Source organism: Drosophila melanogaster, chromosome 2L (assembly GCF_000001215.4).
Source record: "Drosophila melanogaster chromosome 2L".
NCBI lineage: Eukaryota > Metazoa > Arthropoda > Insecta > Diptera > Drosophilidae > Drosophila > Drosophila melanogaster.
This window is the reverse complement of record NT_033779.5, coordinates 19,477,576-19,490,235: the sequence shown is the minus strand read 5'-3', so window position 1 is coordinate 19,490,235 and position 12,660 is coordinate 19,477,576. Positions and strand designations below refer to the sequence as shown.

The 12,660-nt window shown below is 43.9% G+C and overlaps 4 protein-coding genes across 5 annotated transcripts; 2 read left to right on the top strand and 2 right to left on the bottom strand.

Moving 5' to 3' along the window:
* Positions 1-131: 131 nt before the first annotated feature.
* On the top strand, positions 132-1,554 carry CG10194 (uncharacterized protein). Its single transcript, NM_136129.3, has 4 exons — positions 132-257; positions 317-531; positions 594-936; positions 1,024-1,554. The coding sequence occupies exons 1-4, from the start codon at positions 165-167 to the stop codon at positions 1,426-1,428; spliced, it is 1,056 nt and encodes a 351-aa protein (NP_609973.1). The 5' UTR covers positions 132-164; the 3' UTR covers positions 1,429-1,554.
* On the bottom strand, positions 1,545-2,746 carry CG13083 (uncharacterized protein). Its single transcript, NM_206005.2, has 2 exons — positions 1,859-2,746; positions 1,545-1,801 (listed from the first exon to the last, which is right to left on the bottom strand). Exons 1-2 carry the CDS (start codon positions 2,710-2,712, stop codon positions 1,705-1,707), a joined length of 951 nt encoding a protein of 316 aa, NP_995727.1. The 5' UTR covers positions 2,713-2,746; the 3' UTR covers positions 1,545-1,704.
* Positions 2,747-3,703: 957 nt separating this feature from the next.
* On the bottom strand, positions 3,704-5,306 carry CG13084 (uncharacterized protein). The gene is made up of 2 exons (NM_136127.2): positions 4,339-5,306; positions 3,704-4,279 (listed from the first exon to the last, which is right to left on the bottom strand). The coding sequence occupies exons 1-2, from the start codon at positions 5,261-5,263 to the stop codon at positions 3,840-3,842; spliced, it is 1,365 nt and encodes a 454-aa protein (NP_609971.1). The 5' UTR covers positions 5,264-5,306; the 3' UTR covers positions 3,704-3,839.
* Positions 5,307-5,530: 224 nt separating this feature from the next.
* CG10195 (uncharacterized protein) lies at positions 5,531-8,004 on the top strand. 2 transcript variants are annotated; one of them, NM_001273654.1, is given in 6 exon segments: positions 5,531-5,724; positions 5,778-6,022; positions 6,090-6,347; positions 6,463-6,544; positions 6,602-6,809; positions 6,874-8,004. In NM_001273654.1, coding segments are annotated over 6 exon segments (1,086 nt in total). In that variant the 5' UTR covers positions 5,531-5,634; the 3' UTR covers positions 7,077-8,004.
* Positions 8,005-12,660: the final 4,656 nt, after the last annotated feature.

Genomic DNA, 12,660 nt, shown 5'->3' with positions numbered 1-12,660 from the left:
AATAATTTACTTAAATTAATTTCAGAAGTTCTTTTAATTATAAACTACCCCACCCCACCATCTGACTACAACAGGTGGTGGGTATTTCAAAAGTGTAAACAAAATCAGCTGGTGAGCAATCGATATTACCACCCACTCTATCGATATCGCTGTGTTACCTAAATATGTCGAGGCTTTTGCCCAAAATTCGCTCCTCCTCAAGTTTAATCCTTCTGGCTAAGAACCAAGTTGAAAAGTCCACGTCGTGTGATTACAATGTGAGTTGCAGCTTAACGTTAACTTAGCTTCACCATTCTGACGTAATCTATTCGTCTAGGCCCTCCTCCTTACACGCACGCAGAAGTCCACTTTCATGCCGGAGTCATCCGTGTTTCCTGGCGGAGTTTGCGATGCCTCGGACAGTTCGCCTGCCTGGTTGGAACACTTTCAGAGAAACGAGTTCAGTGCCGCTAAGCTGCGGAACGTGGGCCACGTGAAGGGTCCACGTCCGGATATTTTCCACACCAAGGCAGATAAGAAATCGCTGGATCCGTATGCAACTCAAATAGGTTTTTAGGAAATTGGTGATGTAACATTATTTTCGCACCTAACAGATCCCTAGCTCTGCGGCTGACTGCCATACGAGAAACCTTCGAGGAGTTGGGTATCCTGCTGTGCAGGGACAGCAAATCATTGACCTCCACTAGCGATTATGGAGCGTTCTATGACCAGTTTGACCGCGCCCACTGGCAGCACATCGTCCACAACAATGCCAGCCAGTTCCTGGAGCTCTGCAAGCAGCTGGATGTGCTTCCAGATGTCTGGTCACTTCACGAGTGGTCTGTCTGGCGCACGCCGTCCACGTTTAAGAAGCGCTTCGAGACGGCCTTCTTTATGACTGCCCTGGAACAGGAACCCAGGGTTCACATCGAACCTAATGAGGTCAAGGATTCTGCGGTAGGTGGGTGGGATATTATACGGCACAAGAGCGATACGCGAAACCTTTAAGTTGCATTTAATGTACTATCATTTATATTATTGTAGTGGCGTTCCCCATTGGACTACCTTCAAGCGAGCCTAAGAAAAGAACTCTGGCTGCCGCCTCCACAATTCTATGAACTTTCGCGCTGCCTAAACTTCTCCTCTTTAGATAACCTGCGTCAGTTTGCAGCAGAGCGTGAGGTCAAAGGCATTCAGCTGATTCATCCTGTAGTGCACAAGTGTACAAATGGATTAGTGCATCTCTTGCCAGGAGATGATGCTTACCCCGCCGATCCGGATGCAAGTAACGAAAAAATTGAGATCGATTTGTCAGTCGAGGAATTCCGTTCGAAGACGAATGCTAAATTACATCGATCGGAGCACTGGAACCAGCATCAGTCGCAGCTGATAATTAAGTTTGAGCGGGATGATGGTCAGGTTCATCCATTGGATCCAACAAAATTATAGAGGTAGAGCCGGTTTCCTCTATGTCAGGTGCATTTATCTAGTTTTATAAGTTTTCCAACAATTGATATATAAAGTTGGACATAACACTTTTTAGCAATATACAACTTATAAAGTTCGATTTCCTCCATTTACTCTTGTTTATTACATTGTGTTACAGAACGGTTTAATATACAATTATATAAGATAGATAGAATCGACATGCTGGGATTTGATATAGGAAATCAAGCAATTTCTGAATATGGCATAAAACATCTATCTTCAGTTTTCGTATTAATGCTACTGGCCCTTTCCATACCAAAGTTTGTATAGGTATTCAGCCTCTTCTTGGGATGCATAGACGTTCTCGTATCCTTGATTGCCCTCTGGTTTTGGCCTTAAAATGAAAAGAGTGGTTTTAGTGTGCACCCAGAAGTAGGGCATACAAACTTACTTGTAAATTGGTGCGTGTTCCGGGTGAGTCCAGATCTCGTGGGGCTTCTGGTGTGACGGATTTTTGTGCTTGCAGCCATCCAGCGTCCTTTCAATGTTCTTCTGATTGTTCAGTAGGGCAGCCAGTTTATGATCGACCTGTGAGGTGGCCACCTGCACTCCATGGACAGTGTGCTCGATGCTGTTGAGGCTCTCGGACTGAGTGCGGTTGAGAATGACCAGACCCCACTCCAATTGATTGACTTTGCGATTGGCACGATCTGCCAGAGCCTTAAGTTCGCCCAGATATCCCACTTGACCCACGATGTTGCGCTGCTGCTCCTGGAGGACCTTCGCTTTATTGTCCAAGCCGATGAGTTCCCCTATGACGGCCTGTGATAGCAGCTGCTGAATCTCCGACAGATGCGAGTTGACGGATGAGGCCACTTCATTTAGGTTCTGCTCGTATTTGTTCTGATTGGCAGCCACTTGTTCCAGGGCTTTCCTGATTTCTAGCTCCACTTTGGTAAGATTCCTAATAGAGTTTTCATTCTGACCCTGGATTGCGTTAACAATGGCTGTCAAATTTCCCACTCCAGAGGCCGTGGCTTGGAAGCTGCTTTGAACGTTCGATTCCAGCTTGGCTATGGCAACCTCCAATCCAGCAATGAGTTCGATCTCGTCGCGCTGATGCTTGAACTTCTCTTCAATGCCCTTCTGCACGTCCTTCACTTTCTGCAGCCCATGGTTTAGCTCCTCCGTACCTTTGATCAGCTCCTCCACCTCACTGCGGATCTCATGGATGGAGTCCAGATCCTCAGCTGCAGCCGCGCATAGGTAAATGCATATCGTTAGCAAAGTCAGTCGCACTCTCATGGTGTTTCTCTGATGGCCGCTCCCCGCTGAGTGTCTCTTTTCGATCCGAACCGCAACTTAAGTAGCCCAACTTAAGGTCCAAAACGTGTCTTAGACTGGGTTAAGTTCTATCAGTTCGGTCACCACCCACTTCTCTTCAGCGGGTGCAGGTGCAAATGCTGCTCCAATCTGTAATAGTGTGTTTACGAGAATTTCCCTACTACTAAGAAGATAGTCGCGAACAACTGTTTTATCATCTTGTAAAAAGAAAGAACTAAAGCGAATTATGTTGCATGTAGTCGTACTAAATAGTTATTGGTTCATCGACATCTTGGTAAAGTTAGGGAAAATCCGTGTAGTGTCACGTTTCAAAATTCTTCTTTGTTTCTAAACAGAACAGATTGACCCGGTTTTTTGTGTGCTACGGTAGTAATAACACCACTGAAAAACGTGCCCCAGCTGCTTCTTGTTCAAATTCATTCAGAAAATAGGTCTTCGAAGGTAATGATAACGTAACAAATGTTTTCGGGCATACTGTCTATCGTTTACAAGAAATAAAGTAATAAAGCGAACTAAAGTAATTTTGTAAAAGTTTAATAAGTCTATATTTTGTTTCCTATTTCGAAAACAGCAGTATAATTAATTATCCTTCATATTATCATGCCTATTCAAAAATTGGCCAAGATGCCTTTTGCAAATTTAAACAAACTTGGATCCTTTACTATTAACTTTTAAAAAAGCTTAAAATATTTTTAAAATTTGCTTCTATCAACAAACAATAGCATAGGTTAATAGTAAGGTGAATTTATTTACCTACAAAACATACAAAATAACAAAAATTTCTTCGTATATTTTGAATAGATTTTGAGAAAAGTTTTTGGAAATTGAATGTATATTTTCGCATACGATGCTAAAAGTTGATGCATATGATTTCCATGAAACTATAGCATTTTTTCTCAAAAGTTATTTATTAATTACTTGCTAGGAATATAATCAAAAATGTATTTCCTTTGCTTTTTTTTTATTTATTTATAAAACATAAAAATTGTACAAAGTAATGAATCTGAATTAAAAAAAAAGAGTTTGTTAAATGCTTTGAAAAGTTGTATCAGTTTCAGTAACAGTGGTAGTCCCAGTTAAATCTTCCTTTAGTATCCTTGGGGGAGGGAACTGTCTCCATACCAAATCCTGAAGGATTCTCCTGGCTGGATGGGCTGTGGCTTGTAGATCTCCTCATTGTAAGACTGTGGCTCGTGGTGGGGCTTATGAGGTTGCTCGTGGTTAGGTTTGGGACTGTAATCCACAGGAAGCTTGTAGGATTCAGGCTGGTCATGTGGCAAAGGAACATAGGATGCCGGAGTAGGGTGCTCTTTCTTGGGGCACGGCTTGGGCTTGGTAACGGAGGTGGGAACGTGGGCCGGAGCTGGGTTCCATGGCTGATGGTGGTGAACTGGAGCGGACTGGTATGGGGATCCGTACTCCCACGGCACCGTCTGCCGCCAGGACACGGCGCTGGAGCTCTGATAGTTCTTCTTTGGCTCGGGGGACTGGGCATAGGCGGTAGCTTTGTGGTTTCCAGAGTGCTCTCCTATGAACGACAAGCCATTAATTTGTGATCCTAATCTGGTGGCAATAAGGACCACTTACCGTGCTTGGGCTCCTCCTTGATGCTCCACACCTGTTCCAGATCCACTTGCTTGGGCTTAGGATGAGCATGCTGCGGCTCTGGGACCTCAGCTCCGTAGGTGGGAAGATAGGACTCGTCGTGATGGCCATATTGCGGATAGGGCTGTTGTCGGCTGCACTCTTCCAGACCCAGTTCGATGCGTTTCTGCGAGATGATCAGTTCGCGGAGAACAGCCTCCACTTTCCAGGAACTGTGGGGCTGCAAATGCTTGACTGCATCGATTAGGATGTCCAAGCGCTGCTCCTGAGTGCGATTCAGCTGCTTCAATTGATGCTCCAGCACGTTCAGCTTGAAGTTGGAGTTCTCGCTGAGCTCCTTGACTCCGGCCAAGTTCTTCAGCTCCACCTCCACGTTGATTTGGGACGTCTCCAAGCTATCGAAGGTACACTTTAGCCCATTCAATTGTGGCAACACCGTCCTAGTAATAAGTTTGGCCAGTCCGTCGATGCTGTTGTCAATGTTGCGGGAACTATGGAGCACGTGCCTCTGATAGGCATCCAGCTTGGCCTCCAGGACATTGAGTATCTCCTTGGTGCCCTCCTGCAGACGCACCAATTCCAGGAGCTCTGACTCCGTTCGATTGCCGTATTCCTCGCCCTGCCTAGAGAGGTTCTCAAGGGTGGCCACCAGATTGTGGGAGCCAACCTCCAGAACGACAGTCAACTTGGCTAGCAGCTTCTCCACGAGCGTCAGGGCCTTCAGTGCCTCCTTTTGCTCTGCCAAACCGACCTGAGTCTGCTCGCTTACTTGGGCAATCCGGGTCAGGAGCACATTGGCTGCCTGTACGCCCTTCGCATTGTCCTTCAAGAGGTCAGCGATGCTCTCATCCGCTTGGATGCCGCAGAGGCAGGCGCCCAGAAAGAAGAACGTGATCAGTACTTTCATTTCAACTGCAAGTTGTTTTCGACTGGAAACACCAATTGCAAGTGTCTTTTGTTGTCCAAGGGCAGAGCTTAAATATGTTTGCGAACACGTGTGGATTGGAACTAATCTATTTGGGTTTTTTGCTCTTCGTGCTCGCTTCTGCATGGTAATCTGACCAAAAAGGTAAAGTTTGAATTTCGCACGAATTCAAACTTCAAATATTCAGCGCTTTGATTAGGCGGCTATCGATCGATTTTTTTTTGCACAGGAGTCGTTATCGTGCCTATCGACCAATCAGCTGATTGGAGGGAACAAAACAACCTTTTGATTTCGTTTTCTTTGTGGATGGAACTAAACAGTTTTGCTACTCATTTGGCTAAATAAAAGCAGATATGAGCCAACCTGCATCTCCTACCAAGTGGCGCACCTCGGCCAGTGTAATCCTGGTGTCCAGAGATGATGGCAATAACAAAGATTACAAGGAAAGTGAAGAGGCCATTTCCAAAAGCGGATAACCATAATCCTGACCTTTCAGGTGCTTATGCTAAAACGCAGTGATGCCACGGCGATTGCGCTCAATCAGACTGTATTTCCCGGTGGCCTCTTGGACTCTGGGGCCGATGAAAGCGTCGCCTGGCTGCACTACCTCGAGGAGTTTGGTGTTCCACAAGAGGCACTACGCCGCCTGGTTCTCATCCGCGAAGATCGTCCTGCCATTCTGGCGCCCCAGGGCACTGGCTGCTACGATCGGTTCTTTAAGCGTTCCCGCATTTGGGCTCGGTGAGTCCAAAGGTTGCGCTAAACTCTGTCACATTGGGAGTTTAATCTATGACCTTTGTCTTTTTAGGGAGATTACGCTGCGACTAACCGCCGTGAGGGAATGCTTTGAAGAGGTGGGTCTGTTGCTTTGCCGGAGTCGGAGTCAACTGGATTTTGGTGCGGTAACTTGCGCTCAGGCTGTTCCAGACCTGGAGTCGTGGCAGCGAAGGGTGCACAACAAGCCGGCTGAGTTTCTAACTCTCTGCCGCGAGCTAAATGTAGTTCCAGATTTGTGGGCTCTGCATGAGTGGTCTGCCTGGGCGAGTCCAGGATTCATACGCAAAGGGTGGGTATGGGGTCACAAAAAAATCATAAATGAAAGCTTAATTTCTTTGCTTAGTAATCTAAAAAAAGTATGGTAAAGTTCTTGGTTCTAATATAGATTATATTACACTTAATAGGCATGAAACCGTTTTCTTCATGGCTTTTGTGGACAAGCAGCCCGAATTGCTGGAAGAACCTTCCGAGGTCAAGGAAACGCTGGTAAGGTTTATCTTTTAAACCCCAAATTCACAATAAACGAGTTATTTATGTATATAGTGGCTGACACCCGTTGAACTGCTGCGACTGGCTGATTTGGGCAATGTTTGGTTCATGCCACCACAGGTCTACGAATTGTCCCGGTTGATGGGAATTAAGGCGTATCAATCCCTGTTGGAATTTGCCATCAAGCGCAGCGGATTGGGAACGACCATGTTCTTGCCGATTGGTTATAACTGCCAGGGCTCTATGGTTTTCGTCTTACCTGGTATGTTAAAGGAATATTCAGTGTAATATCCAAATCATTTTTTTTAAATAATCATTTACCTTAGGCGATGACTTCTATGTTCCCGAACCTCACTTGGTTCACGAAATAATCAGTTTTCCGGGATCAGAAGAAGAGTTTAGGGCTCGTTCAAAGCATCTGCATCGCTATACCTATGGTCCTGGTGTTCGAAACTTGGAGTTAAATATTGCGCCGCCAAATGGACACTTGAAACCGCTGAAATTTCAGGCGGAGCGCCAAAAGCTGTAATCACATTCCGTAGCTGGACGGGTGGTGACCCCAGCTGCTAAGCTCTGATAAGATGCTAAATGTGAATCCTGAAATGGGGCAGTCACAAATTGGTGTTTTGAAATTATTTTAAGCGGCTTTAGCTGGCCATCAAATTATCACGACGGTGTCTCCTAAGAGCATTAATTATTATTTTATGGGACAATTTTAATTAAAAAATGTACAGTTTAATTTAAAGTTAAGTAAAGGCACTTAGCTTAAGATGAAGGTGGTCCCGTTCGGGAATAAACTCTTTATGGCTAGCACATCAAAAGCGCAAATTCATGCATATTTATGTCCGCCCCTTGAAAACCGCAAATCAGAGTAGGAATGAGAATGGAGTTGAAGAGAGCTTGTGTTGGCTCAGACAGTATATAATTTCATCCCATTAGAAATGCATTTAAATCACTTTGTGTGCCGAGACACCCACCCACTCTTCCCATGTTCATCGCCACCTGCCGTGTGACTTTGTGCGCTTTACAGCCTTGTCTTCTGAATCCCAACCAGCCAGCCAGCGCATCCACCCCCCGACGTGCCGTTTAAAAATCAAAATCTCAACGAGCTTCGTTCCCCACTTTTGTTTGCTCCGTGCCCGCTCGACTGTTTATTATGCATTGTAAAGGACCCAGGCAGGACAACCCTCCTCAGGACCTTACAAACGGCCAGAGGGGGTCGAGTTTCAACGGCTGAGGCTGTGTAACAATTACTTCGTTTAATTTAACCTTTTGTGGCTGGCTTCCGGCGTTTATTGTCCTGCTGCTGTTCATTTAATATCGATTAATTATGCTATTATGTGGCCCAGCGGAAGTAACCATTATGGAGTGTAATTAATGAGCACCCCCCCAAGTATCACGGCAGAGCGAAGATTGGGAATGGAGGGTAAATATCATTGTTGCTGAAAATAGTTTTCAAAGGATGGGGCAACTAATATTGTTAAGCAAGGTATGTTAAGCTTTTGTTGTTTCAATAACAATTTGTGTCAGAAAATGTGAAGTGTAATTATTAGTAGCTTGGTTGAAAGACAATTTGAAGCAACTTCTTGGATATTCTTTTGTATATTATTGTATGTAGTTCAACTTTTCTGCTTTCCTTGCCAGATTGTGCCCCTGGAAATACTGTTCCAAACCGATTTTCTAATTAACAGACAGCGCAGGCGGGAAGGTCGACAAAGCCGCCCATAAATTACACATTAAATTTAAATGCATAATGTGACAAAGTGTCCGGGTGAGTTATGAGCGCCAAAGCCGCTTAGCATTTACTAAGACATCTCGGGACCCGGGTAATTTGGCATCTCAGGAGCAGGCGGCCCAGAACTCCTGATTTATGCGGGAATGGAAAGCGACTTGGGAAAGCGGAGAAGACAAGAACTGTAATTGAATTTAGAGCTCATTTTCATTGGGCCGACATAATGCTGATTTACGTGGCCGCCGATTTGGTGGAATTGGCTTATTAATTGCCTAGAAGGTGCAAATGCATATCACGTACCATCCCGCCCATCTCCCATTCCCATCTGCTCTGGAAGCCGCCAATTAGGGCGATTATTCGAGGAGGTCCTGCTCACCTGGCGGTGACATGAATGCCAAAACAGAGCCTGGCCAGATCGATTCGCAAGTAATTGACAACTTCTCACTCGGACTTCCCACGGGTGTAACAAAACACACACTTGTTCCGGAGAGATTTATTTTTATTGTGCGCATTGTTTGCACTCAACTCGACTCGACTGGCTTTGCATACCCTGTACTGATAGGCAGGGGAGTGATGAACCCGTGGATTTGCACAGAGAAGGTCGACTTTTGGATCTCAACAATGCCATAGCGTTATTTGAATATATTTCATTAAATTGATTATTCAAATAATGTTAACATTAAAAGGTAAAGAAATGCGTCTATCTTTGATTTTAATAGGAAATAAAGCAAAAATTAATTAAAATGATAATGGTAATTGAACTGGAATTTAGTTTACCTTAAGGATAAATGGTGGAAGTTTTTTTATATCAAAGAAATATTAGTTTCTTAATATCTGGATTAAAGTGAAGATACTTAACAAGGTTCTCTTTGCTGGCAGCTATCTTAAGAAATATATATATTTGGTACTGGGTATCTGTTAGTCTGCTACCTCGACCATACAGTGAGCTCTTCTCGTTTTTTCCCCTCGGGGCTGGTCGGCTAAATGAGTATTACCGCAATAAATCGCCGCAATTCATTTAAGGGCGAGCCGGCTGGCTGGCAACCCTTAAATCACCAGCAGCAGAAGCTGCTAACTGTTGATGAGCGCACCCCTCCAGCCCACTTGCAGGGATGGCGGCCCTGAACCCCGCAGGGCACCACCCACTATTCGTCAGACCGTGAACCTGTTACGGCATGTCACATTGTCACTGGGGGATTGCCCCTGGCCCAAAACCGTACCCGAATTCCAATCCCAATCCGAATGAGCTCCGTTCCGCTCCTTTCCCCTCCAGCCGTTCGGACAAATTGCATCAATTGACTTGCGTGTTCAACATAATGGCAATTGCGGCTGCCCCCGGAGTGGGCGGGGATCCCGGGTCCTGGATGGGGGTGTGGCGACGACAGCTCGACTAATGCACTACATGATTTTCTAATGATGTCTTTATTTCCTGGCTCCTTGAGGGAAATCATTTCGAGCACTTCGTGTAGTTTTTTGGCCTGTCTAGGAGTGTTTGGCTATGAAAACTACATATGTATGTATAAAACACATTTGTTTAAGTGCATTCTTTATCTTCTATATAACCCTGTTCAATAAGTCTAGATTATTATGATAAACAAATTTAATTGATTACATTAAAGTTGTTCAAATGTTTTCATTGAAGAGTTTTCGTATCTTTTGCTGATATATAAGATATATAAAGCTACAAGCAGAAGGTCATGTATATACATAAATATGTGCCTTATAAGACCAATTACATATAATTACAATGGATTGGATACCATTTAAAATGTAACTGCATTTTAATCCCTTATAAGATATCTTATGGGATATGCAATTATAATTCAAACATAATCAAATCTATAGAACGCTTTTAATTATTTGAATCCATCATTATGCGCCTAACTACACATGTATTTGTTTAGTTTTTCACCAAGGATAATTGAAAAGCACCTGCACTCAAACACATACACGCACACAGACACCCTTAAGTGGGCACGCACACAGACGCAGTTTGGGCGTGGGCGTTGCTAACGGAATATGAATTATGCGCTTGCTCCAATAGGTTTGTTGTTGTTGCTGCTGTTAATTCCTATTAAGTCCTTGCTCTCTCTCTCTCTCTCTCTCTTTCTCGTCGGTTGGCGCTCTTTTACTCACACTCCAACAACAAATGCAGGATTCACACCTAAGCAACGGCCACCATTACGAAAAACACACGCACACACAGACACATGCAGACGCCTAGAGGGAGGGGATTCCCCGCCCCCCAAAGGACACCACGTAATTCATTTCCAGTTTTGGACCTGCGCACAGCGGAGGCTCCGCTGGAAAATGGAGCTTTCCCGTTGACATTGTCGCCTGCATTGGGGTAGGTGAATGTGGCATTATGTTGTCACCGATTCCAATTGCATTCCACAAATGTATGTGCATAAACATACATACATATGCATGTTTGTGTGTATAAGCCATGTTGGTATACTGGACAACATAGCGCTGCACTTCGGCACATGTGCAAAATGTGCAATTTCGTTAGCGGCGCCACTTTTTGCATATTTGTGTTATCTGTGCAAAAAAGCGGTGACCTTGTAACATTGTTTTTAATTGCAATTGGCAGTGCACATCGGATACTCGTGGCAAAAGAAGCCGCAGGAGACCGCATGTAAGAAGCGTAAAAACTTCAAAGAAAGTTTCTCCTTTGTCTTATCGCTACAACCAATAAACTTTACCAGCTGTCGAGTCATTGGGAAAATAGATTCATCGCATTTTCCTCGTCGAACTGGGGACCCTTATCAAAATCGCAGCCACCACTGCCATCTCATATTTCCATTCCGGAAGTCCACCAGCGGCCGGAGCGGGATGGGGTGTCGTTTAAGAAACCATAAATTCGACGGCAGAAGCGGATAAAGTATGTTTATTTGGATATTAGGCTAAGCAGAAACGGGGATTCGGAAAAACGAGCTCATAAAAGGGGTAGCAGCCAAAAGAGAAATAGGAATTGCGACACAAGACGCACGGAAAGCAGACGAGAATGTCTGTTAAAAACTCCTTAACACTTGACTTAACCCGTTGGCTCAGAAGTGCGGGTAAAGTAAGGACCTCAATGTATCCTTACACTTTAAAAGTATTTACCACATAAAAAAATAGGTTTATACGCACCAACTTATCAACTTATTTTTTCCATTGCTTTACTTTACTGTCTCCAGTCATAATTAAATTCTAATGCCTTCTAAGACTGTAGATATTGTTAACAATATCACATTGTTGTTCTGGCCTCAATTAAACTAGAAAACCATCGATAAAAACGTATCTTACTAAAGCGCGCTGTCTTGCCCCATATGTCAAATAGAAATATTCCGATGCGGAGGGTGGTGCTTCTCTGTGTGCTCGGCATACAAATATGAATTGTAATAGATTTAGATATGAATCAGACATAACAGACATATGTACGGTTAGAGGCAACTCCAAGAAAGGTTTGGTCAATTGAAAGGAGCAGTTCCAGCGGAAAAGCCATGGAAATTGCGGGAGAAACCGCTTTCTTTGAAGAAGATCGAAAGAAAATTACAAAAATATTCTTTAAAATGACACAAAGGGAAATATTAATTTTCCATTTGATGGTGAATGGGGATAATACAGTTTAAGCCAAATGAACTGCCCGCTTCAGTGGAAAGTCTCACACAGAAAGCCAGCGACGAGGAGTTTAAAGTTTCCGCCGCTGAAAAATGTTGAAAAATTCCTTACCACATTGAGCGTATCGAATTCGACACCCATCGAAGTTTTTGGCCCTTTTTTCGCTATTATAAATTATATGGCACTTGCCACGTGTCACTGATTTGTACGGGAGAAGTGTGAAATATTCCGGAAAGGACTCTATAATACTCCCCAGTCGTCAATCTGGCGATGCGTGAAATATTCTTCGCTCCTTAGCTTGGTAGCAAAAAAAATTTAATTCGTGCGGAAATTCAACCAATTTAAAAGGAACACACACGACTAGCAGGTCACGCCCTCTTTTCTCAGTTCTCCATCGACTTTATTGTATCCTTTTTTTTCCTGCCCGGGCTGCCAGGGAAGGGGCGGATTGCTTAATCCGTTTTATTGTGGTAATAAAACTACGATACAAATTGTTTGAATGGGATTGAACAACATTTGAATTGAGCATGAAATGATGCCGGTGGTTCCTTGACTTGACTGGTTTCTTGACTGGTCTTTCTGCATCGACTGCTCCAATGGTTTCCAGTCGATATTTATGGATTTTTTGCGGCTCATTTTGGGGTACATTTGGAAACAAATGTTAAAGTCTTGTCTTGAATTCTTCTTTAAATGGCTTGTGTCCCTTGTGTTGTGATTGACTTCTTTGGCCAAATAATCTGGATTTTATTTAAGGAAATATCACTGATGCCATATT